Source organism: Sturnus vulgaris, chromosome 1 (genome assembly GCF_052056855.1).
Source record: "Sturnus vulgaris isolate bStuVul1 chromosome 1, bStuVul1.hap1, whole genome shotgun sequence".
In the NCBI taxonomy this organism is placed as follows: domain Eukaryota; kingdom Metazoa; phylum Chordata; class Aves; order Passeriformes; family Sturnidae; genus Sturnus; species Sturnus vulgaris.
In genome coordinates, this window is record NC_142243.1 from 156,334,400 (window position 1) to 156,359,161 (window position 24,762).

The 24,762-nt window shown below is 58.8% G+C and overlaps 1 protein-coding gene across 1 annotated transcript in view; it reads left to right on the top strand.

Annotated features, from left to right (window-relative positions):
- The first annotated feature begins 3,730 nt into the window (after positions 1–3,730).
- Positions 3,731–24,762, top strand: part of EPPK1 (epiplakin 1) — a 31,477-nt gene continuing 10,445 nt past the window's right edge. Inside the window, exon 1 of the mRNA XM_088164750.1 lies at positions 3,731–16,831. Within this exon, the coding sequence (XP_088020876.1) occupies positions 4,022–16,831 (12,810 nt within the window). The 5' untranslated portion in view covers positions 3,731–4,021. The remainder of the gene's footprint in view (positions 16,832–24,762) is intronic.

Genomic DNA, 24,762 nt, shown 5'->3' on the forward strand with positions numbered 1-24,762 from the left:
CAAGCTGCCACCCCCAGCCCCAGCCCCCGCCTCTCCCTGCCGCACCAAAAACTCCCAAACAATTCCCAAACACCTCCCAAACACCTCCCAAACAATTCCCAAACACCTCACAAACAATTCCCAAACAATTCCCAAACAATTCCCAAACAATTCCCAAACAATTCCCAAACATCTCCCCCGCCCCCTGTCCCGGTAAAACCTGCCCCGTGTCCCGGTCCCGGTCCCGGTCCCTCCCTGCGGGTGCAGACGTGAGGATTGTCCCGCGGGACGTGACCAGCGGCGGGTGGGCGAGGAAGGGCCCTGGAGGGGCTCCCGTGAGTGCCCGGGGGCTCCCGTGGGTGCTCGGGTGGCTCACGCCGGTGCCGGTGCCAGTCCCAGTGCCGGTACCAGTGCCAGTACCTGTACCAGTGCCGATACCAGTGCCGGTACCGGTACCGGTGCCGGTGCCAGCCCCTCCCCTGGCACAGCCGCAGCGGAAGCCGCGGATCCGCGGTTGTGGCTACCAGGGCGCGCTGCCAGCGTGGGGCAGAGAGCGTGGCCCCGGGGAGGGCGGCAGGTGCCAACACCTCTGCCAGGAACCTGCCTGCCTTCCTCGGAAAAGGCGATTACTCAAAGTTTCCGATGGGGCTGACGCCTCCTGACGAAAGGGAGCGGAGCGGGGGGGGGCGGGGGGGACACCCCCACCCTGTGATTGATTCCCCCGCCGCCCAGGCTTCCAAATTCCACAGGGATGGGCGGCGATGCCCAAATTCCATCTGCGCTCCGGTGCCGTTCGGTTTTGGGAACGTGTGGGGACCTGCCTGGGGCTGTCCAGGTGTTGGAACCACTCCGGGCCGGTGTTCCCGGCTCTGGGACACGCAGGGACCTGCCTGGGGCTGTTCGGGTGTTGGAATCTCTCTGGGCTGGCGTCGGAACCACTCCGGGCCGGTGTCCCCGGCTCTGGGACACGCAGGGACTCGCCTGGGGCTCTGCAGACACCGCGGCCACTCCGGTGGCTCAGTCAGGGCTGGGCTGGGCCCTGCCGGTTCCGAGGGCAGCGCAGCCGGTGCCATCCAGCCTGGCACGTCTCTCCGTGCCCGGAAAGGGCTGCGGGGCCCCAGAGCCGCAGGGAGGTGCCGCCAGCCCCGCAGGTGTTTTGCATGTGCACGGCACAGGGAGCCCGCGGGGGCGTGGGCAGCCGCTGGGACAGAGCCAACAGCCCTGAGAGCTGGGGGAGCTTCTCTCTGCCACCCCCAGAGCAGGACAGAGCAGCTGGACCCCCCTTCCCCCCAGGGCAGAGACCCCCGAGCCCTCCTCCCCCGTCCTCGGCACCGCCTGGGCACATCCAGGACCGAGGGAGCCGCCGAGAACCTTCCCCGGGCGGGCCCAGAGCCCGGGGCACGGCGGGCACAGAGCAGAGAGCGTGAGGAAAAGGGGGAGAGGGGCCGGGGACACGGGATGGGCAGGGGGGACACGGGGGACGAGGATGGGGGCACGGGATGGGCAGGGGGGACACGGGGGACGAGGATGGGGAGAGGGAATGAGCAGGGGGGACACGGGGGACGAGGATGGGGACACGGGATGAGCAGGGGGGACACGGGGGACGAGGATGGGGGCACGGAGAGGCTGCTCCTGGAGGGGGCAGGGCACCGTCGGGACGCTTTTCGCCGCTTTTTTTTTGGCACGGGTGGGGCCGGGGAGGAGCTGGGGCTGAGAGCCCCGGGCAATGGCACAGAGCGGCCCCACAGCGTCCACACGGTGCGGGAGGGGCAGTGTGGGTGTCCCCGGTGTCCCCGGGTGTCCCTGGGTGTCCCCGGGTGTCCCTGGGGGCTCTGTGGTCAGTACCTGAGGGGGGACGGGCAGTGTGGGTGTCCCTGGTCGTGGTGGTGAATGTGATCTGGGATTGGGTGAATGTCCCCCAGAATTGGGTGAATGTCCCCCAGAATTGGGTGAATGTTCCCCAGGGATTGGATGAATGTCCCCAGGATTGGGTGAATGTCCCCCAGAATTGGGTGAATGTCCCCAGATTGGGTGAATGTCCCCTGGATTGGGTGAATGTCCCAGGATTGGGTGAATGTCCCCTGGACTGGGTAAATGTCCCCTGGAATGTCCCCCAGATGGGTCTGGGGGTCCGGCCTGGCCCACAGAAGGAACCCAGAGACGATTTTGAGCACACCTGCTGGCCCTGCCTCACATTCCTTTCCTTGCTTACTTGTTTACTTCTCTCCTGAATAATGGATTTCCTTTTATCTAATCTCAGCAGTTGGAGTTTCAGTCCAAAGTTCCAGTCAGGAGTTCTTTAAGGAGGGGTGGGCTTCGATGAGCAGAATTTTATATCCATGTTTGAGCCACATCGTGCAGCTGTGCACGCAGGAGGGCAGGTTTGGGTTAGGGGCAGCCTCACCCCGGTAGCCCTGGGGGCTCCTTGCCTGGTGGCCACTGCTCACTGGGATGGAGCCTCTGCCTTCCCTGCGTGCCTTGGGCAGGGTGGGAAGGGGGGACAGCAGGGCGGGGGGTCCTGCAGCAGCCCTGGAATCACAGAATCATGGAATGGTTTGGGTGGAGAGGGACCTTAAAACCCAGCCAGTCCCACCCTGTGACATGAGAAAGGACATTTTCCACGGAATCACAGAACCATGGAATCACAGAATCACAGAATTACAGAGAATCACAGAATTACAGAGAATTAAAGAATCACAGGATCACACAGAATCACAGAATTATAGAAACACAGAAACACAGAAACACAGAATCACAGGATCACAGAATCATAGAAACACAGAAACACAGAATCACACACAATCACAGAGTCACAGAATCACAGAATCACATACAATCACAGAATTACAGAGAATTAAAGAATCACAGAATCACAGAATTAATTACAGAATCACACAGAATTAAAGAATCACAGAATCACAGAATCACACACAATCACAGAATTACAGAGAATTAAAGAATCACAGGACCACAGAATCACAGAATTTTGGGTTGGGAGAGATCTCCATGGTCATGGAGTCCAACCCAGCCCAACACCTGGACTCGACCATGGTACCCAGTTCCACATACAGATTTTTTTTTAAACAAATCCAGGGTTGGTGACTCCACCACCTCCCCAGGCAAACCATTCCAATACTTTATTATTCTTTCAGTGAAAAACTTCTTCTAATATCCAACCTGTGTCTCCTTCTGGTTCTGTCAGTGCTGCCTGAGGGGAGACCGACCCCACCTGGCCCAGCCACCTTTCAGAGAGCTGTAGGGAGTCATAAGGCCACCCCTGAGTCTCCTTTTCCCCATGGGACCAGGCTGCTCCAAACCCCTCCAGCCCGGCCTGGAAAATTCCAGGGGTCCAGGGGCTGCTCTGGGCACCTGTGCCAGCCCTGCCCACCCTGCCAGGGAAGGATTCCTAATTCCCAAAATCCCATCCAGCCCTGCCCACCCTGCCAGGGAAGGATTCCTAATTCCCAAAATCCCATCCAGCCCTGCCCACCCTGCCAGGGAAGGATTCCTAATTCCCAAAATCCCATCCAGCCCTGCCCTGGGCACTGGGAGCCATTCCCTGTGTCCTGTCCCTCTGTCCCTTGTCCCCAGTCCCTCTCCAGCTCTCCTGGAGCCCCTTTGGGTCCTGCCAGGGGCTCTGAGCTCTCCCCGGACCCTTCTCCTGTCCAGGTGAGCACCCCCAGCTCTGCCAGCCTGGCTCCAGCCCTGCAGCAGCCCCGGGGCTCCTCTGGGCTCTCTCCAGCAGCTCCAGGTCCTTGGGGCAGCTCTGCAGGTGGGGTCTCACCTGAGCACAGGTGACCCCCAGGCCAGGGGGGTTTGGGGTCCCAGTGCACGTGGGGTCTGGGGCTTCTCATCCTTGAGTTTGGCCACATCCATCGGGCTGGGACATGCTCAGCCTTTGGCTGCCACTTCCTCCAGCCTGCGAATATTTGTGTTGCTGATTTCCCTGTATTTACCGTGCCAACCACCGAGCTGATTTCTCACTGGGCTCTCCCCTCTCCCTGCAGAGTCCTGGGAGCCGAGCGAGGCGTGCAGAGGGAGGATGGACACCCAGCCAGCAGTGAATGGCCACGCTGTTCCCAGCTCTCCCGGGGAGGACAGGTCAGGCACGAAGCCCCAGTGCCAGGACGCGATGCCGGGCAAGCAGCAAAGAGGAGCCGGCAGGGACGTGGGTGCCCCCGGGGAGCCCTCGGAGACGGCGGGCAGCATCGCGGGCGTGTTCGTGGAGGCTTCCAAGAGGGTCATGAGCTTTTATGAGGCCACCCGGGAGCACCTGCTGAGCCTGGACTCGGCCCTGTGCCTCCTGGAGGCGCAGGCAGCCACGGGCTCCGTGTGTGACCCGCTGGGGAGCCGCCGTGTGCCCGTGGCAGAGGCCGTGAGGACGGGGCTGGTGGGGCTGGAGCTGAAGGAGAAGCTGCTCTCGGCAGAGAGAGCGGCCACCGGCTTCGTGGACCCCTACACGGAGGAGAAGATCTGCCTGTACCAGGCCATGCAGAAGGAGCTGCTGGGGAGGGAGCAGGGCCTCCGCCTGCTCCAGGCCCAGCTGGCAACCGGAGGCGTCGTGGAGCCGGCCAGCGGCCGCCGGCTCCCGGCAGCTGTGGCCTGTCAGAGGGGGTGTCTGGATGAAGACACGAGCCAGCTCCTCTCCGACCCGGCCAGCGAGGAGAGCAGAGCGTTCCTGGACCCCAGCACCATGGAGAAGGTCACTTACTCGGAGCTCAGGAAGAAATGTGTCCTGGAGCCAGGCTCAGGCTTCCTCCTGCTGCCGCTCCAGATCACGTTCCCGGGGCTGGGCGGGCGGGTGAGCAGCAGGGACCTGATGGACTCCGGCATCATCAGCGCCGACGTGTTCCGAGGCCTCGAGGAGGGGACGATCTCTGCCCAGGAGGTGGCAGAGAATGAAATCGTCCAGCACTTCCTGCGTGGCACCAGGAGCGTGGCCGGGGTCGTGCTGCCCTCCGGGGAGCAGAAGAGCCTTTACCAGGCGCTGAGGGAGCATCTCCTGGTGCCTGGAGCTGCCCTCATGCTCCTGCAAGTCCAGGCCTCCACGGGCGGCCTGGCTGACCCCCTCAAGAACCAAAGCTACTCCGTGGACGAGGCTGTCAGGGTGGGTCTCGTGGGGCCCGAGCTTTATGAGAAACTGTCTTCGGCTGAGAAAGCCGTCACCGGCTACAGGGACCCCTCCACCGGGGAAATGCTCTCCCTGTTCCAGGCCATCAGCAAGGGCTTTGTTCCCAGGGATCACGGCCTTTGCCTTCTGGAGGCTCAGGTGGCCACGGGCGGTGTCATTGCCCCGGGCAAGCACCTCCGGGTGCCCATGGAGACAGCCTGCGAGTGGGGGTACCTGGACGAGGCCACCAGGCAGCTCCTCTGCAGCCCCCCTGACGACATCAAGGGCTTCTTCCACCCTGGCTCCAAGGAGAAGCTGAGCTACGCTGAGCTGCTCCAGCGCTGCGTCACCGACCCCAGCACGGGGCTGCTGCTGCTGCCCCTCCCCGGGGACAGCCCTGAAGGGTCCCAGGGAACGCTCGGCTTCCTCGACCACAGCACCCAGGCAGCTCTGGAGAGCACCCAGGTGCCCATTGCTGCAGGGAAATTCAAGGGCAAGTCGGTGTCTCTCTGGAAACTTCTCTTCTCCGACTACATGCAGGGTGAGCAGAGAGCTGAGCTCGCCCAGCGGCTCGTGGCGGGAATGCTGTCCCTGCAAGGACTGGGAGAGGCCGTCAGAGCCGCCGTGGAGGAAAAGGCCGCCACTGCTAACGTCACCTTCGAGGGCCTGAGGGACCAGGTGACGGCTGACCAGCTCCTGAGCTCGGAAATCATCAACAAAGACTTGTTCAAGAAGCTCAAGGAGGGAGAAACGTCGGCCAAAGAAGTCGTCAGCATGGACACGGTCAGGAAGTACCTGCAGGGCACAGGGAGCATCGGGGGGCTGCTGCTCCCCGACTCCCAGGAGAAGATCAGCATCTACCAGGCGAAGAGGAAGGGACTCCTGAGGCCAGGAACGTCTCTGATCCTCCTGGAGGCCCAGGCTGCCACGGGCTTTGTCATCGACCCAGCTGCCAACAAGAGATATTCCGTGGACGAGGCTTTGCGAGCAAACGTCATCGGCCCCGACGTCTACGACAAGCTGCTGGCCGCGGAGAAATCTGTCACTGGCTACAGGGATCCGTACTCAGGGGGGAAGATCTCCCTGTTCCAGGCCATGCAGAAGGAGCTGATCGTCAGGGACCACGGCATCCGCCTGCTCGAGGCCCAGATCGCCACGGGCGGCATCATCGACCCCGTCAACAGCCACCGCATCCCCGTGGAGGTGGCCTACAAGCGGGGCTACTTCGACAAGAAGATGAATTTGATCCTGTCCGACCCCAGCGACGACACCAAGGGCTTCTTCGACCCCAACACCCACGAGAACCTGACGTACCTGCAGCTGAAGGAGAAGTGCATCACGGAGCCGCACACGGGGCTCTGCCTCCTGCCCCTGAACAGCAGGAAGAGGCAGTTCGTGGACGAGGCCACCAGGCAGGCGTTCAGGAGCTCCTGGCTGCCCGTCAGGTTCGGGCGCTTACGGGGGGAGAAGGTCTCCGTGTGGGACCTGCTGAACTCCGAGTACTTCAGCGAGGGGAGGCGCCGGGAGATCTTCAACCACTTCCAGCTGAGGAAGCTCAGCCTGGAGCAAATCCGGCTCATGCTGGAGGAGGAGATGAAGAAATGGGCTCCCATCAAGTTCCCGGCCATGAGGGGCAACGTCAGCGCTTATCACCTGATGGAGACCGGCGTCATCGACCGGGCCCTGTTCGAGCAGGTGCTGGAGGGATCCGTCAGCCCAGAGCAGGTCCTGCACATGGACTCTGTCAGGAAATACCTCTACGGCTCGGGCAGCATCGGGGGCATCGTGCTGCAGCCCTCCAACCAGAGGATGAGCATTTACGAGGCCATGAAGCAGAACATCGTGGTGCCGGGAGTAGCCCTGCCCCTGCTGGAGGCCCAGGCTGCCACGGGCTTCATTATCGACCCCGTGAAGAACCAGAAGCTCCGCGTGGACGAGGCCGTCAAGGAGGGAGTCATTGGGCCGGATGTCCACGAGAAGCTGCAGCACGCCGAGGGGGCCGTGACGGGCTACAAAGACCCTTTCACGGGCAAGAAGATCCCCCTTTTCCAGGCCATGAAGAAGGGCCTGATCGCCGACAAGCAGGCCATGCAGCTCATGGAGGTGCAGATGGCCACGGGAGGCATCATTGACCCCACGTGTGGCCACTACATCCCCCTCGAGTCGGCCCAGCAGCGGGGCTGCCTGGATGAGGACACAAGCAAGGCCCTCTCCAAGCCCAGTGACGAGCACAGAGTCTTCTGCCTCCCGGAGAGCAAGGAGAGCGTGACCTACGCCGAGCTCATCCAGCGCTGCCAGAAGGACGACGCCTCCGGCTTCCACCTGCTGCCTCTGGCACAGGCGGCCGCTCCTGCCTACACCGATGAGCAAATCCAGCGGATTTTCAAGGAAACCATGGTGAAGGAAAGGGGAGTGTCCCTCTGGGAGCTCGTGCACTCGGGGTATTTCACCGAGGAGCAGAGGAGCGGCTTCACGGAGCGGTTCCGCTCGGAGGAGCTGTCGCTGGAGCAGCTGGTTGCTCTCGTGCTCAGGCTGGTGGAGGAGATGGAGATGAAAGCCAGGACCCAGATCTCCCTGGAAGGCCTGAGGGGCAACGTCCCGGTGGTCTGGCTGCTGGACACGGGCATCATTTCCCAGAAGACGTTTGAGGAGCTGGCTCAGGGTGTGAGAACCCCCGAAGAAGTGGCTGCAATGGAGAGCGTGCAGAGGTACTTGAAGGGCACAGGCAGCATTGCTGGGGTCTTCATAGAGGCATCCAAACAGAAGATGAGCTTCTACGATGCCATGAAAAACAATCTGCTCCTGCCTGGGGCTGCTCTGAGGCTGCTGGAGGCTCAGGCAGCCACGGGATACCTGACGGACCCTGCTACGAACCGGAGGCTGAGCGTGAGGGACGCGGTGAGAGCTGCTCTTGTTGGAGAAGAACTTAGCGAGAAACTCCTCCTGGCTGAGAGGGCTGTCACGGGCTACACCGACCCCTACACCGGGAGCCCCATCTCCCTGTGCCAAGCGCTCAGGAAGGAGCTCGTCCCCCTGGCAGAGGCCGTGCCCTTGCTGGAGGCCCAGCTGGCCACGGGAGGGGTGGTGGATCCCATCCACCACCTGCACCTGCCGCTCCAGGCTGCCTGCAGGTATGGCTTCTACGACGAGGAGCTGAACCAAGCCCTGTCCCAGCTGGATGACAGCACCCAGATCTTCTTTGACCCCAACACCAAGGAGAACGTGACCTACCAGCAGCTGAAGGAGCGCTGCGTCCGTGAGGCCGAGTCGGGTCTGTGGCTGCTGCCTCTGTCTGAAAACGCCATGTTCTGTGTGGATGAGGAGACCATGAAGGTGCTGAAATCTGTGACCGTTTGTGTCAACGTGGGGCGGTTCAAAGGGCAGACCGTGTCTGTCTGGGACCTCCTCAACTCCGAATACTTCTCGGAGAGCAAGAGAAGAGAGCTGGTGCAGAAGTACAAAGAGGAGAAGGCTGAAGTGCTGCAGGAAATCACAACAGTGATCACCACAATCATCCAGGAGACCGAGGCACAAGGCAAGAAGTTTGCATTCAAGGGCCTGCGGAAAAGAGTGTCCGCCAGTGACCTCTTCCAGTCCCAGCTGATAGACAAGAAAACCCTCGATGAGCTCAACCAGGGGAAGAAAACCGTCAAGGAAGTGACTGAAATGGAATCTGTCCGCAGGTACCTGGAGGGCAGCAATTTCATAGCAGGGGTCCTCATCCAGCCAAGCAATGAGAAGATGAGCATCTACCAGGCCATGTGGAAGGGCATCCTGAGGCCAGGCACCGCCCTGGTGCTGCTGGAGGCTCAGGCGGCCACCGGCTTCATCATCGACCCTGAGAAAAACAAGAAATTTTCAGTGGAGGAAGCGTTAGAGGTGGGGCTGATCGGAGGGGAGATTTTTGAGAAGCTGCTCTCGGCCGAGAGAGCCGTGACGGGCTACACCGACCCCTACACCAAAGCCCCGATGTCCCTGTTCGAAGCCATGAACCAAGGGCTGATCGTGAAGAGCCACGGCATCCGCCTGCTCGAGGCCCAGATCGCCACGGGCGGCATCATCGACCCCGTGCACAGCCACCGTGTCCCCGTGGAGGTGGCCTACAAGCGGGGCTACTTCAACCAGGAGATGAACCAGATCCTGTCCGACCCCAGCGACGACACCAAGGGCTTCTTCGACCCCAACACCCACGAGAACCTGACGTACATGCAGCTCCTGGAGAGATGTGTCCAAGACCCGGAGACGGGGTTGTACATGCTGCAAGTGGTAAAGGAGGGAGGGAAGTACTTCTACATCGATGAGTCCACCAAGCAGGCTCTGCGCTCAAAGCCCCTCCAGGTGAGAGTGGGGAAGTTTAAGGACCAAACGGTTTCTGTCTGGGAAGTGCTCTGCTCTCACTACATCTCAGAGCAGAAAAGGAAAGAGCTGGTGATGCAGTACAAAAGCAAAACCCTAAAGCTGGAAGACCTGATATCACTCATCTTACAAATCATCGAGGACGCCGAGCGAAGAGGAGAAGCCCTCAAGGTCAAAGGGCTGCGGGGGGACGTGTCGGTGTCAGAACTCTTCAACTCTGAGATAATTGACAAGAAAACTCTGGACCAGCTGCAGGATGGGACTCTCACACTTGCCAGCCTCACGAAGAGGGAAACCATCCAAAGGTACCTGGATGGCACCGGGTGCATCGCCGGGGTTCTCCTCCCGCTGAGGAAAGAGCTGATGAGCATCTACCAGGCGCTGAGGAAAGGGCTCCTCACAGAGCAGTGTGCTCTGGGGCTGCTGGAGGCACAGGCGGCCACCGGCTTCCTCCTGGACCCCCGGAACCACCAGAAGCTCTCGGTGGACGAGGCCGTCGCGTCCGGGCTGGTGGGCAGCGAGCTGCGCGAGCCGCTGCTGTTGGCAGAGAAAGCCGTGACGGGATACACAGACCCCCAAACAGGAAATAAAATATCTCTCTTCCAGGCTGTGAGGCAGAAGATCATAGCCAGGGACAAGGGCATCCGCCTGCTCGAGGCCCAGCTCGCCACCGGCGGCATCATCGACCCCAAGCACGGCCACCGCCTGCCCGTGGAGGTGGCCTACAAGCGTGGGCACCTGGACGACGACACCTTCCTGCTGCTCTCGGACCCAGACCACGGCAGCAAAGGCTTTGTAGATCCCAACACCCACGAGAAGATCAGCTACAGGCAGCTCCTGCAGAGGTGTGCCAAGGACACGGAGAGCGGCTTGTACCTGCTGCAGGTCCTGGAGAAGGACGGCGACTATTTCTACATCGACGAGCAAACGAAAAACGCCCTGCTGTGCACAAAGGTCCAGGTGCCTGTGGGAAAATACAAGGGACAGGTGTTATCCCTGTGGGAACTGCTCTGCTCCGAGTACATCACGGAGGAGAAAAGAAAAGAACTGGTGAAAAAATACAAGCTGGAGTCCCAGCACATTGTGCAAGGAATCATTGAGACGATACTGAAGATCATTAGAGAAAAGGAAGAGGACAGAAGCGATGTCTGGTTCCAGGGAATCCGACAGCAAATTACAGCGTCAGAACTGCTCAGTGCAAAAATAATTACAGAGGAAACCATAGAAAAACTCCAGAAAGGAAAAGAGACAGCCCAAGACATAGCACAACTGGACAGTGTGAGGAGGTACCTGGAGGGAACGGGAAGCATCGCCGGCGTGCTGGTGCCCTCCAAGGCCGACCCCAGCAAGATGGAGAAGATGAGCATCTACCAGGCCATGTGGAAGGGCATCCTCAGGCAGGGCACGGCGCTGGTGCTGCTGGAGGCGCAGGCGGCCACCGGCTTCGTCATCGACCCTGTCAAGAACCAGAAGCTGTCGGTGGACGAGGCCGTGTCCGCGGGGCTGGTGGGCAGTGAACTAAAAAACAAACTTCTGAGTGCTGAGAGAGCCGTGACGGGCTACAACCACCCCTACACGGGACAAAAGATGTCCTTGTTCCAGGCCATGAAGCAAGAGCTGATCGTCAGGGACCACGGCATCCGCCTGCTCGAGGCCCAGATCGCCACGGGCGGCATCATCGACCCCGTGCACAGCCACCGCCTGCCCGTGGAGGTGGCCTACAAGCGGGGCTACTTGGACCAGGAGATGAGCCAGGTGCTGTCCGACCCCAGCGACGACACCAAGGGCTTCTTCGACCCCAACACCCACGAGAACCTGACGTACCTGCAGCTGCTGCGCCGCTGCGTGCCCGACCCCGACACGGGGCTGCTCATGCTGCAGCTGATGGACAAGGGCTCCGCGCTGTCCCAGCTGAGCCAGGATGCCCGCAAAGCCCTGCAGGCCGCCCGCACCACGCTGCCCCTGCGGCTCTTCCAGGGCCACAGCGTCAGCGCCTGGGAGCTCCTCTTCTCCCGCTACGTCCCTGAGCAGCGGCGCCAGGAGCTCCTGCGCAGCTACAAGGCGGGCACGGTCACCATTGCCCAGATGATCGAGCTCCTCACGGCCATCGTCACCAGGGCTGAGGCCCAGGGCGACAACGAGGCCACCGAGGCCACCGAGAGGGAGGTGCTGCCCGAGCCCATGCAGAACGGGAGCGCCTCAAACTCCCAGACAGAGCGGGAAGAGAAGCTGGAAGTGGTGCAGGAGCAGGAAGAGGAGGAGAAGCGGGAGCAGGAGGAGAAACAGGAGCAGGATCTGGAGCTGGAGCGGTCCCTCAAGTCCCACACGGTCGAGGTCTCGGCAGGCGGCTTCCACGGCAGGCAGGTGTCCCTGTGGGAGCTGCTCTTCTCCAAGTTCGTGTCCGAGCCCAAGCGTGGCGAGCTGCTGGGGCAGGTGCGGGCCGGCAGCCTGGCGCTGGCCCAGCTGGCCACGCTTCTCACGCAGCTGGTGGAGGAGGCGGCGCGGCGCGGCAGCAGCGTGAAATTCGCGGGCCTCAGGAGGCAGGTGAGCGCCTCGGACCTGCTGGACTCGGGCATCATCGACACGGGCACGCTGGCCCAGCTGGTGCAGGGCGCCAGGACCGTGCAGGAGGTGACGCAAATGACGTCGGTCAAGCGCTACCTGCACGGCACGGGCGTCATCGCCGGCGTGCTGGTGCCCTCCAAGGCCGACCCCGGCAAGATGGAGAAGATGAGCATCTACCAGGCCATGTGGAAGGGCATCCTCAGGCAGGGCACGGCGCTGGTGCTGCTGGAGGCGCAGGCGGCCACCGGCTTCGTCATCGACCCCGTCAAGAACCAGAAGCTGTCGGTGGACGAGGCCGTGTCCGCGGGGCTGGTGGGCAGCGAGCTGCACGACAAGCTGCTGTCGGCCGAGCGGGCCGTGACGGGCTACTCTGACCCCTACACGGGCCACAAGATCTCCCTGTTCCAGGCCATGCAGAAGGAGCTGATCGTCAGGGACCACGGCATCCGCCTGCTCGAGGCCCAGATCGCCACGGGCGGCATCATCGACCCCATGCACAGCCACCGCGTCCCCGTGGAGGTGGCCTACAAGCGGGGCTACTTCAACCAGGAGATGAACCAGATCCTGTCCGACCCCAGCGACGACACCAAGGGCTTCTTCGACCCCAACACCCACGAGAACCTGACGTACCTGCAGCTGCTGCGCCGCTGCGTGCCCGACCCCGACACGGGGCTGCTCATGCTGCAGCTGATGGACAAGGGCTCCGCACTGTCCCAGCTGAGCCAGGATGCCCACAAAGCCCTGCAGGCCGCCCGCACCACGCTGCCCCTGCGGCTCTTCCAGGGCCACAGCGTCAGCGCCTGGGAGCTCCTCTTCTCCCGCTACGTCCCTGAGCAGCGGCGCCAGGAGCTCCTGCGCAGCTACAAGGCGGGCACGGTCACCATTGCCCAGATGATCGAGCTCCTCACGGCCATCGTCACCAGGGCTGAGGCCCAGGGCGACAACGAGGCCACCGAGGCCACCGAGAGGGAGGTGCTGCCCGACCCCATGCAGAACGGGAGCGCCTCAAACTCCCAGGAGGAACGGGAAGAGAAGCTGGAAGTGGTGCAGGAGCAGGAAGAGGAGGAGAAGCAGGAGCAGGAGGAGAAGCAGGATCAGGAGCTGGAGCTGGAGCGGTCCCTCAAGTCCCACACGGTCGAGGTCTCGGCAGGCGGCTTCCACGGCAGGCAGGTGTCCCTGTGGGAGCTGCTCTTCTCCAAGTTCGTGTCCGAGCCCAAGCGTGGCGAGCTGCTGGGGCAGGTGCGGGCCGGCAGCCTGGCGCTGGCCCAGCTGGCCACGCTCCTCACGCAGCTGGTGGAGGAGGCAGCGCGGCGCGGCAGCAGCGTGAAATTCGCGGGCCTCAGGAGGCAGGTGAGCGCCTCGGACCTGCTGGACTCGGGCATCATCGACACGGGCACGCTGGCCCAGCTGGTGCAGGGCGCCAGGACCGTGCAGGAGGTGACGCAAATGACGTCGGTCAAGCGCTACCTGCACGGCACGGGCGTCATCGCCGGCGTGCTGGTGCCCTCCAAGGCCGACCCCGGCAAGATGGAGAAGATGAGCATCTACCAGGCCATGTGGAAGGGCATCCTCAGGCAGGGCACGGCGCTGGTGCTGCTGGAGGCGCAGGCGGCCACCGGCTTCGTCATCGACCCCGTCAAGAACCAGAAGCTGTCGGTGGACGAGGCCGTGTCCGCGGGGCTGGTGGGCAGCGAGCTGCACGACAAGCTGCTGTCGGCCGAGCGGGCCGTGACGGGCTACTCTGACCCCTACACGGGCCACAAGATCTCCCTGTTCCAGGCCATGCAGAAGGAGCTGATTGTCAGGGACCACGGCATCCGCCTGCTCGAGGCCCAGATCGCCACGGGTGGCATCATCGACCCCGTGCACAGCCACCGCCTGCCCGTGGAGGTGGCCTACAAGCGGGGCTACTTCAACCAGGAGATGAACCAGATCCTGTCCGACCCCAGCGACGACACCAAGGGCTTCTTCGACCCCAACACCCACGAGAACCTGACGTACCTGCAGCTGCTGCGCCGCTGCGTGCCCGACCCCGACACGGGGCTGCTCATGCTGCAGCTGATGGACAAGGGCTCCGCGCTGTCCCAGCTGAGCCAGGATGCCCGCAAAGCCCTGCAGGCCGCCCGCACCACGCTGCCCCTGCGGCTCTTCCAGGGCCACAGCGTCAGCGCCTGGGAGCTCCTCTTCTCCCGCTACGTCCCTGAGCAGCGGCGCCAGGAGCTCCTGCGCAGCTACAAGGCGGGCACGGTCACCATTGCCCAGATGATCGAGCTCCTCACGGCCATCGTCACCAGGGCTGAGGCCCAGGGCGACAACGAGGCCACCGAGGCCACCGAGAGGGAGGTGCTGCCCGACCCCATGCAGAACAGGAGCGCCTCAAACTCCCAGACAGAACGGGAAGAGAAGCTGGAAGTGGTGCAGGAGCAGGAAGAGGACGAGAAGCAGGATCAGGAGGAGAAACAGGAGCAGGATCAGGATCTGGAGCGGTCCCTCAAGTCCCACACGGTCGAGGTCTCGGCAGGCGGCTTCCACGGCAGGCAGGTGTCCCTGTGGGAGCTGCTCTTCTCCAAGTTCGTGTCCGAGCCCAAGCGTGGCGAGCTGCTGGGGCAGGTGCGGGCCGGCAGCCTGGCGCTGGCCCAGCTGGCCACGCTCCTCACGCAGCTGGTGGAGGAGGCAGCGCGGCGCGGCAGCAGCGTGAAATTCGCGGGCCTCAGGAGGCAGGTGAGCGCCTCGGACCTGCTGGACTCGGGCATCATCGACACGGGCACGCTGGCCCAGCTGGTGCAGGGCGCCAGGACCGTGCAGGAGGTGACGCAAATGACGTCGGTCAAGCGCTACCTGCACGGCACGGGCGTCATCGCCGGCGTGCTGGTGCCCTCCAAGGCCGACCCCGGCAAGATGGAGAAGATGAGCATCTACCAGGCCATGTGGAAGGGCATCCTCAGGCAGGGCACGGCGCTGGTGCTGCTGGAGGCGCAGGCGGCCACCGGCTTCGTCATCGACCCCGTCAAGAACCAGAAGCTGTCGGTGGACGAGGCCGTGTCCGCGGGGCTGGTGGGCAGCGAGCTGCACGACAAGCTGCTGTCGGCCGAGCGGGCCGTGACGGGCTACTCTGACCCCTACACGGGCCACAAGATCTCCCTGTTCCAGGCCATGCAGAAGGAGCTGATTGTCAGGGACCACGGCATCCGCCTGCTCGAGGCCCAGATCGCCACGGGCGGCATCATCGACCCCGTGCACAGCCACCGCCTGCCCGTGGAGGTGGCCTACAAGCGGGGCTACTTCAACCAGGAGATGAACCAGATCCTGTCCGACCCCAGTGACGACACCAAGGGCTTCTTCGACCCCAACACCCACGAGAACCTGACGTACCTGCAGCTGCTGCGCCGCTGCGTGCCCGACCCCGACACGGGGCTGCTCATGCTGCAGCTGATGGACAAGGGCTCCGCGCTGTCCCAGCTGAGCCAGGATGCCCGCAAAGCCCTGCAGGCCGCCCGCACCACGCTGCCCCTGCGGCTCTTCCAGGGCCACAGCGTCAGCGCCTGGGAGCTCCTCTTCTCCCGCTACGTCCCTGAGCAGCGGCGCCAGGAGCTCCTGCGCAGCTACAAGGCGGGCACGGTCACCATTGCCCAGATGATCGAGCTCCTCACGGCCATCGTCACCAGGGCTGAGGCCCAGGGCGGCAACGAGGCCACCGAGGCCACCGAGAGGGAGGTGCTGCCCGAGCCCATGCAGAACGGGAGCGCCTCAAACTCCCAGACAGAGCGGGAAGAGAAGCTGGAAGTGGTGCAGGAGCAGGAAGAGGAGGAGAAGCAGGATCAGGAGGAGAAACAGGAGCAGGAGGAGAAACAGGAGCTGGAGCTGGAGCGGTCGCTCAAGTCCCACACGGTCGAGGTCTCGGCAGGCGGCTTCCATGGCAGGCAGGTGTCCCTGTGGGAGCTGCTCTTCTCCAAGTTCGTGTCCGAGCCCAAGCGTGGCGAGCTGCTGGGGCAGGTGCGGGCCGGCAGCCTGGCACTGGCCCAGCTGGCCACGCTCCTCACGCAGCTGGTGGAGGAGGCAGCGCGGCGCGGCAGCAGCGTGAAATTCGCGGGCCTCAGGAGGCAGGTGAGCGCCTCGGACCTGCTGGACTCGGGCATCATCGACACGGGCACGCTGGCCCAGCTGGTGCAGGGCGCCAGGACCGTGCAGGAGGTGACGCAAATGACGTCGGTCAAGCGCTACCTGCACGGCACGGGCGTCATCGCCGGCGTGCTGGTGCCCTCCAAGGCCGACCCCGGCAAGATGGAGAAGATGAGCATCTACCAGGCCATGTGGAAGGGCATCCTCAGGCAGGGCACGGCGCTGGTGCTGCTGGAGGCGCAGGCGGCCACCGGCTTCGTCATCGACCCCGTCAAGAACCAGAAGCTGTCGGTGGACGAGGCCGTGTCCGCGGGGCTGGTGGGCAGCGAGCTGCACGACAAGCTGCTGTCGGCCGAGCGGGCCGTGACGGGCTACTCTGACCCCTACACGGGCCACAAGATCTCCCTGTTCCAGGCCATGCAGAAGGAGCTGATCGTCAGGGACCACGGCATCCGCCTGCTCGAGGCCCAGATCGCCACGGGCGGCATCATCGACCCCGTGCACAGCCACCGTGTCCCCGTGGAGGTGGCCTACAAGCGGGGCTACTTCAACCAGGAGATGAACCAGATCCTGTCCGACCCCAGCGACGACACCAAGGGCTTCTTCGACCCCAACACCCACGAGAACCTGACGTACCTGCAGCTGCTGCGCCGCTGCGTGCCCGACCCCGACACCGGCCTTTATTTCCTTAATATTGCTAGAAAATAATTGTAAAACCTTTTGATTTTTTTTCTTTTTTTTTCTTCTTTTTTTTTGCCTTTTGGAAGTATGTCACTATTGTGAATAATTCTTTTGCTGCTGGTGTTTGTCTTTCTTTTTCTAAATATTTTTCTGCCATTTATGATCCCAGTGGGGGAATTTCCTCCATGACTTCTTTTCTTTTTCACCTCCCACCCACCTCAGGTGCAGCTCTGAAGTGCCTCGCCCCGAGCACTGTTGTTGCATTGCATTGTTCCCGTTTCTTTGCTCCCCTTTCAGGAGCAGAGGAGGCAGCCTGGGTTATCTCAGGTCATTCTGCCGAATCGTGTCATCCCCATTTTCCACACCCATTTTTAAGTGCAGGTCTTTGTTCCCTACGGTTGTTGCTGGGAGCTGTATTTTTATTCTCTGTCTCTTTTCTGGCATCCGCCAGCTCTTTTCCCCAGAAGCTTTGCAGGATGGAATTCAGGTTTCCAAGGCAGTGGAGAGCAGATTTCCACGTGGGCTGGGTGCCAGGCTGGGTTTGGGTGTCACTGGTGTGGGACACGCCACCTGTGCTTGCTCTCCGTGCCCCAGCCCGTCCTGCTTTTCCAAGGAATTCTGCAGCTCAAACGGCCCCAGCCCAGCGTGGTTTGGGTCTCCCTGTGCTTTCCCTCCCTCCACGGAGCCTCTGTGGGGATGGATCCTCCCAGGGCTGGGGTGGTCTGGGTTCTGCTGTCCTTTCAGTCTGTCCATCCTCAGTGCAGCCCCTGCTCCCTCCCGTGTCCCGAGCTGACCCAGCCCCGCGGCCGAGCAGCTCAGGGATGAATAATTCTACTGCTGCTTGATGGAGGGAACCTTACCCCCCTTAATTGTGGTGCCTTGGGCTGTTTGCCTTAATTAACCCGCTAATGGCCTGGAAAATGGACTTTTGGCCGCAGCTGATCCCTGGGAGCAGGTGGAGAGGAGCTGTGGGAATCCTCAGCGTGAGCAGCCCTGGAGCCCAGAGAATGGCCCGGGCTCGGAAAGGGATGGAGAAACGAATGGGAGAGAGGTCACGGAGTCAGGGAATGGTTTGGAATGGTTTGGGCGGGAAGGTCCCACCCCCTCCATGGGCAGGGACACCTTCCCCTGTCCCAGGTGATCCAAGCCCCGATGTCCAACCTGGCCTGGGGCACTGCCAGGGACCAGGGGCGGCGCCAGGGCCTGCCCTCCCTCCCAGGGAACAATTCCTTCAATGTCTCATCTACACCTTCCAGTTTGGAGCCATTCCCCTTTGTCCTGCCACTCCTTTGTCCCAAGCCCCTCTCCAGCTCCCTCATAGCCCCATTTAGCAACTGGAAAGCCACAACAGCATCTCCCAGGACCCTTCCTGGAAATCCAATTCTCCCCTGCACAGGGGAAAACAGGAGAAGCTGGCGTGGGGTCACTGGGCTGTGACACAGTTGGGGACAATCCCCAGGGGTCCCTGGGCTGTGTCACAGTTTGGGACAATCCCCCAGGGGTCCCTGGGCTGTGTCACAGTTTGGGACAATCCCCCAGGGGTCACTGGGCTGTGACACAGTTTGGGACAGTCCCCCAGGGGTCACTGGGCTGTGTCACAGTTTGGGACAATCCCCAGGGGTCACTGGGCTGTGTCACAGTTTGGGACACTCCCAGGGGTCACTGGGCTGTGACACAGTTTGGGACAATCCCAGGGGTCACTGGGCTGTGTCACAGTTTGGGACAATCCCCAGGGGTCACTGGGCTGTGTCACAGTTTGGGACAATCCCCCAGGGGTCACTGGGCTGTGTCACAGTTTGGGACAATCCCCCAGGGGTCACTGGGCTGTGACACAGTTTGGGACAATCCCAGGGGTCACTGGGCTGTGTCACAGTTTGGGACAATCCCCAGGGGTCACTGGGCTGTGTCACAGTTTGGGACACTCCCAGGGGTCACTGCTCTGTGTCACAGTTTGGGACAATCCCCCAGGGGTCCCTGGGCTGTGTCACAGTTTGGGACAATCCCAGGGGTCACTGGGCTGTGTCACAGTTTGGGACAATCCCCCAGGGGTCACTGGGCTGTGTCACAGTTTGGGACAATCCCCAGGGGTCCCTGGGCTGTGTCACAGTTGGGGACAATCCCCAGGACAGGGCTCTGGAGCCGCTCTGGGGCACCTGGAGCTGTTCAGAGCTGAGGTCCCCGGGGTATCAAACCCTGCCAGCCCTGGCTGCCTGCAGGGCCCCTTGTCCTGCCCTGCTCCCTCCCCACCTTCCTCCCTTCCCAGCCTGACAATCCTGGAATGGTTTGGGTTGGGAAGGTCCGACCCCAGCACAAGCAGGGACATTTCTGATCTGTGTCCCCAGATGTCACATCCAGGTGTTTATTGAACTCCACCCTGCCCTGGGCAGCTGTGCCAGGGCTGGACAGGCCTTTCCTTGAGGAATTCTCACAGGATCCCTCCCAGACCTCCCTCTCCTCCTGTTCCCAGACCCCAAATCCCCCCGGCTGTCCCTTCCTGTCAGGGACTTGTGCAGAGCCACAAGGGCCCCCCTGAGCCTCCTTTTCTCCAGGCTGAGCCCCCCCAGCTCCCCCAGGGATTCTCCAGCCCCTTCCCATTTCCCTCAGGGATTCTCCAGCCCCTTCCAATTTCCCTCAGGAATTCTCCAGCCCCTTCCCCATTTCCCTCAGGAATTCTCCAGCCCCTTCCAATTTCCCTCAGGAATTCTCCAGCCCCTTCCCCATTTCCCTCAGGGATTCTCCAGCCCCTTCCCATTTCCCTCAGGAATTCTCCAGCCCCTTCCCAGCTCCCTCAGGGATTCTCCAGCCCTTCCCCATTTCCCTCAGGAATTCTCCAGCCCCTTCCCCATTTCCCTCAGGAATTCTCCAGCCCTTTCCCATTTTCCTCAGGAATTCTCCAGCCCTTCCCCATTTCCCTCAGGGATTCTCCAGCCCTTTCCCAGCTCCCTCAGGGATTCTCCAGCCCCTTCCCCATTTCCCTCAGGGATTCTCCAGCCCTTCCCCATTTCCCTCAGGAATTCTCCAGCCCCTTTCCCAGCTCCGTTCCCATCCCTGGCAGCACCAGGGCCGGGGGGATGAGGGACTGGAGCATCTCTGGGGGATTTGCTGAGCAGTGAAGGGAGGTGTCAAACCAGGCTCTGCTCCCTGCTGCCAACCACTGGGCCACGAGGCAGGAGCTGATGCCAGCAAGTCCCAGGTGAACAGGAGCAGGAGCAGGAACTGTTCTCCCGTGCAGTGACGGAGCCCTGGCACGGGGGGCAGAGAGGCTGTGGGGTGTCCCTCCCCAGAGATGTTCCAGAGCCCTCTGCACACAACCCTGAGCCGTGTGCTGGCCCTTCCCGAGGGCTGTGGGTCCTTCCAGCCTGACCCCATCCTGGCACTCGGGGATTTCGTGACCCCACGACACCCAGCCCAGCCCCCAGGGGCACGTGTGAGGATCAGCGGCTGCCTGAGCTGAAAATGGAAAACTCAGCGACTTGAGGGTTGTGCTGAGGGCTCGGCTCTCCCCTCCCTGCAGCCCAAAGCTCAGCCCGCTCCCTTCTGGGGGCGTGAAACTGGAATATCCTGAGCCCCAGTGAAGGAAACGCTGCCTTAGGACGGTCGGGACAAACTCAGGCGCTCTCTTTATTCTGGTCTTAAAGTTTTGCAGTTTATTTCGTGGGGTGTGGGTTTATATGAGGCCCTGACAGGAACTGCAGCCACAGCTCAGAGCAGGACGGAGAGAGGGAGAGAGTGAGAGTGAGAGAAGAGAGCTCAAAAAAAGTAAGAACGACGAGAGGAAGAGCATAAGAGCGAGATTTTCCTATTTACAATACATTAAATCTTCTTCCATGTTCAGTATTCCAATTTCCACTCACCAATCTAATACAAGATACAAATTCCCTAACATTTGCATGCAGCCTATAGGAATCACCATATCACCATGTTTTACTGCTTTTCTCATCTCTAAATTTTATCTGGGACCCTTCCTGCCGTGCCTGGGGAGGATGGCTGTTTGATTTTTGGTATTGGCAGCATCAAACATGATCTAAACCAAGGGGCCTTCAGGCATTTAGTTGCTTTCAGCCACGCAGTCGAAAATTGCTCTCATTTCTATTTCTATTTCATTTTCCATCTTCTCCAAGTCTTTTGCCAGGCACTCGTATTTATAAGGTTTCCCAAATTCATCCTTCCCAGCACCCCAGCCCTGCACAGCGCAGCAAACCCCGTGTCCCCGAGCACCTCCTGCATTCCTGGGTGCCGGGAAGGGATTCCTGCCCGGGAGGGTGGGCAGGGCTGGCACGGGGTGCTGTGAGTGCCCCTGGATCCCTGGAAATGTCCAAGGCCAGGCTGGATGGGGTTGGGAGCAACCTGGGCTGGCAGAAATTGTCCCTGCCGTGGCACTGGAGACTGGGACTGGCTGATCTTTAAAATCCCTTTAAATTCCCTGGTTCCCTGACCTCTGTTCTCCTGGCACATCCACCTTTGCTCGGTGCCAGCCCTCGTGGGCACATTTTGGGAGTGCTTGGCCAAGCACCACGAGCTGCCACACCTGGCACAGGGCTGCAGGTCCCCAGAGGCCACGTGGCCACACCCGGGCTGGCCACGGTGGCCACGGGGGTGGCACTGTCCTCCTGAAGGTGTTGGTGGCACCCCACGGGCCACCACGCAGGCTCAGCCCCCCCCCCCCCCCCCCCCCAGGCAGAGCTGCCAGGTTTTTGGGGGGCAGTTCCCAAGGGACGATCTCTGGGACAGGGATCTCCCCTGCCTGCAGGACGCTCTGCCAGCCCCAGTGCCCTGTGCCCGTGTCCTGGCACTGGGGGTGGCACAGGTGGCAGACCCCGACCCTCCAGGAGGGCCCTGGGGCTCCAGTTTGGGCAGAGCCCACCAGCTCGGGTCAGGTCTGCGGGTCCTGCAGTGCCCGGGAGGGCTCTGGAGGTGCCCCCGGAGCTGAGGGAGCCCCCGGAGCAGGCACAGAACCAGCAGAGCTCTGTCCAAACCTGTGCCCTGTGCCAACGGCCCTGGGGGGCACCAGGAGTGTGGGCTGGGGGCAACCTGGGCCAGCCCTGGGCCAGTGATCCTTCCCCTCGCTGTGCCAGGGAGCCAAAATGATCCGAAAGTTCCCTGGGAGGGGTGTGGGGAGCAGCTGCAGCTCTGGGGCACCCCTGGCACCATCTCGGGATCCCTGGAACCATCCTGACACACCTGGCACACCTGGCACCACGCCAGTGACACCTGGCACCATCTCTGGATCCCTGGAACCATCCTGGCACACCTGGCACACCTGGCACCACGCCAGTTACACCTGGCACCATCTCTGGATCCCTGGAACCATCCTGACACACCTGGCACACCTGGCACCACCCCGGCACCCCCAGACTCTCTCCCTCCCGGACCTTGCCCTGTGTCAGGTGCCCTGAGCACAGGTAAAGCCGGGCCCAGGTGCCCTGAGCACAGGTAAAGCCGGGCCCATCCCTTTTCCCAGGAATCTCATTCGGAGCAGAGCACTCCCGGTGTTCCCTTCCCCCCCAGGTGTTCCCTTCCCCCCCAGGTGTTCCCTTTCCCCCCAGGTGTTCCCTTCCCCCCCAGGTGCTCCCTTTCCCCAGGTGCCATCTCTGGCCCGGAATAAAGAACATTTCTGGCCGTGCCCGGCCCGGGGCTGCCCCGGCTCCGTCTGCGGTTCGGGAGGAAAGTTCTGGGTTTGTTCCTCCCGGAGGAGCAGGGCAGGTGCTGGCCACACCTGGGGGGACAGGTGAGAGTGACTGTACCTGGGGGACAGGTGACAGTGGCCACACCTGGGGGACAGGTGACAGTGGCCACACCTGGGGGACAGGTGACAGCGACTGTACCTGTGGGACAGGTGACAGAGGCTGTACCTGGGGGACAGGTGACAGTGGCTGTACCTGGGGGACAGGTGACAGTGGCCACACCTGGGGGACAGGTGACAGCGACTGTACCTGGGGGACAGGTGACAGTGGCCACACCTGGGGGACAGGTGACAGTGGCCACACCTGGGGGACAGGTGACAGCAGCGCCACTCAGTGGAGATTTTTGTGTCACAGGTCCCCAAAAACGATATTGACAACTGTGGAGATGACTGCGGATTATAATCTGTACAATCTGTATAATCTGTATAATCGATATAATTTATATCATCTATATAATTTATATCATCCATATATCTGTATAACCTATATAATTTATATAATCTGTATCATCTGTATAATTTATATAATCTATATAATCTGTATAATCTATATAATCTAAATGCCTGTATAATCAATATATCTATATAATCAATATATCTATAATCAATATCTCTATATAATCAATATATCTATATAATCAGTATATCTATCATCTAGATAACCTATATATCTGTATAATCTTTATAATCTCTATATATCGATAATCTACATATCTATATAAATGATCTATTCTGTATCATCTATATATCTATATAATATATAATATATAACACTTTACTGACACCTAACACCTGACTAACACCTGACCAACACTTTACTAACACTTTACCAACACTTTACTAACACTTTACTAACACTTTACCAACACTTTACTAACTCCTCACTAACACCTCACGTGAAGTTTCAGAGTCACAGACTGAGCAGCAGAGATTCCGAAAAATAGAAAAGCTAAGAATAAAATAAAATATAAAATAAAATAAAATAATAAAATAAAATAAAATAAAATAAAAAATAAAATAAAATAAAATAAAATAAAATAAAATAAAATAAAATAAAATAAAATAAAAAAATAAAATAAAATAAAATAAAATTAAATTAAATTAAATTAAATTAAATTAAAAAATAAAATAATAAAATAAAATAAAATAAAATAAAATAAAATAAAATAAAATAAAATAAAATAAAATAAAATAAAGTTTTTTAAACAAATAAAAGCCAAAGATATAAAAGCCAACAGCCAAGGCGTCATTCCCGAGTCCCCCGCAGCTCCCGGCACTCGGTGCCGCCTTCCCCGCCCATTGTCTGCTTTTATTTTCCTTTTCTTTTCTTTTCTTTTCTTTTCTTTTCTTTTCTTTTCTTTTCTTTTCTTTTCTTTTCTTTTCTTTTCTTTTCTTTTCTTTTCTTTTCTTTTCTTTTCTTTTCTTTTCTTTTCTTTTCTTTTCTTTTCTTTTCCTTTTCTTTTCTTTTCTTTTCTTTTCTTTTCTTTTCTTTTCTTTTCTTTTCTTTTCTTTTCTTTTCTTTTCTTTTCTTTTCTTTTCTTTTCTTTTCTTTTCTTTTCTTTTCTTTTCTTTTCTTTTCTTTTCTTTTCTTTTCTTTTCTTTTCTTTTCTTTTCTTTTCTCTTTTCATCCCAGGGGTCTGTTCCACTCTCTGTGTCCTTTACCAGAAAGGTCTATTCCCAATATTCCAGATTATTGTTGTTACTACTACAATTATTATTATTATTATTATTATTATTATTATTATTATTATTATTATTATTATTATTGCTGTTGCTGTTATTATTATTATTATTATTATTATATCTTATATTTAAAATGTAAAACTAAATCTAACTCAATATATATACATTTATATATTTAAAAATTAAAAAATAATAGTAATAATAAGAAGAATTTATTCCATTAGGAACTATAAAATATAGAATATACATAGAATATATATAATATGTATGTTATATACATAGATACAATGTCTGTTATATACATAGAGCATTCTAGCAATAGATAACAATATAATTATTATTAAATCATATAATACATTAATTTATAATATAAATTATTTAATCTACAATTTATTATAGTATGTAATAATAAAAGTAATAAAAACAATAAAAATGAAAATACAATTATAATGATAATGGTAATAATGATAATAATGATAATAATGGTAATAACTATATTAATAATATTAATTATATTAACGATAATGACAACAATAATGATAATAATGATAATAATGGTAACAATTATATTAATAATATTAATTAT